The following is a 207-nucleotide window of genomic DNA, read 5'->3' on the forward strand; positions in this document are numbered from 1 at the left end:
CTGCAGCACAGCAGCCCTGAGCAGCAGCCTGCAGTCGCTGGAGTATCTCATCAACGACCTCCGGCCGCCCTGCATCAAGGAGCAGATGCTGGGCAAGGGCTACGAGACCGTGGCGGTGCCCCGGCTGCTCGACCACCAGCACGCCCACATCCGCCTGCCCGTCTACAGATAAGGCCTGCCTGTGCCGCACGGACGGAGGGACAGGGC

General features: G+C 67.1%; 1 protein-coding gene across 1 annotated transcript in view; it reads left to right on the top strand.

Annotated features, from left to right (window-relative positions):
• Positions 1–172, top strand: part of FAM222A (family with sequence similarity 222, member A) — a 22,942-nt gene extending 22,770 nt beyond the window's left edge. Inside the window, exon 4 of the mRNA XM_005863796.1 lies at positions 7–172. Within this exon, the coding sequence (XP_005863858.1) occupies positions 7–172 (166 nt within the window). The remainder of the gene's footprint in view (positions 1–6) is intronic.
• The last annotated feature ends 35 nt before the right edge of the window (positions 173–207 follow it).

This window comes from Myotis brandtii, unplaced genomic scaffold (genome assembly GCF_000412655.1).
Source record: "Myotis brandtii unplaced genomic scaffold, ASM41265v1 scaffold181, whole genome shotgun sequence".
In the NCBI taxonomy this organism is placed as follows: Eukaryota; Metazoa; Chordata; class Mammalia; order Chiroptera; family Vespertilionidae; genus Myotis; species Myotis brandtii.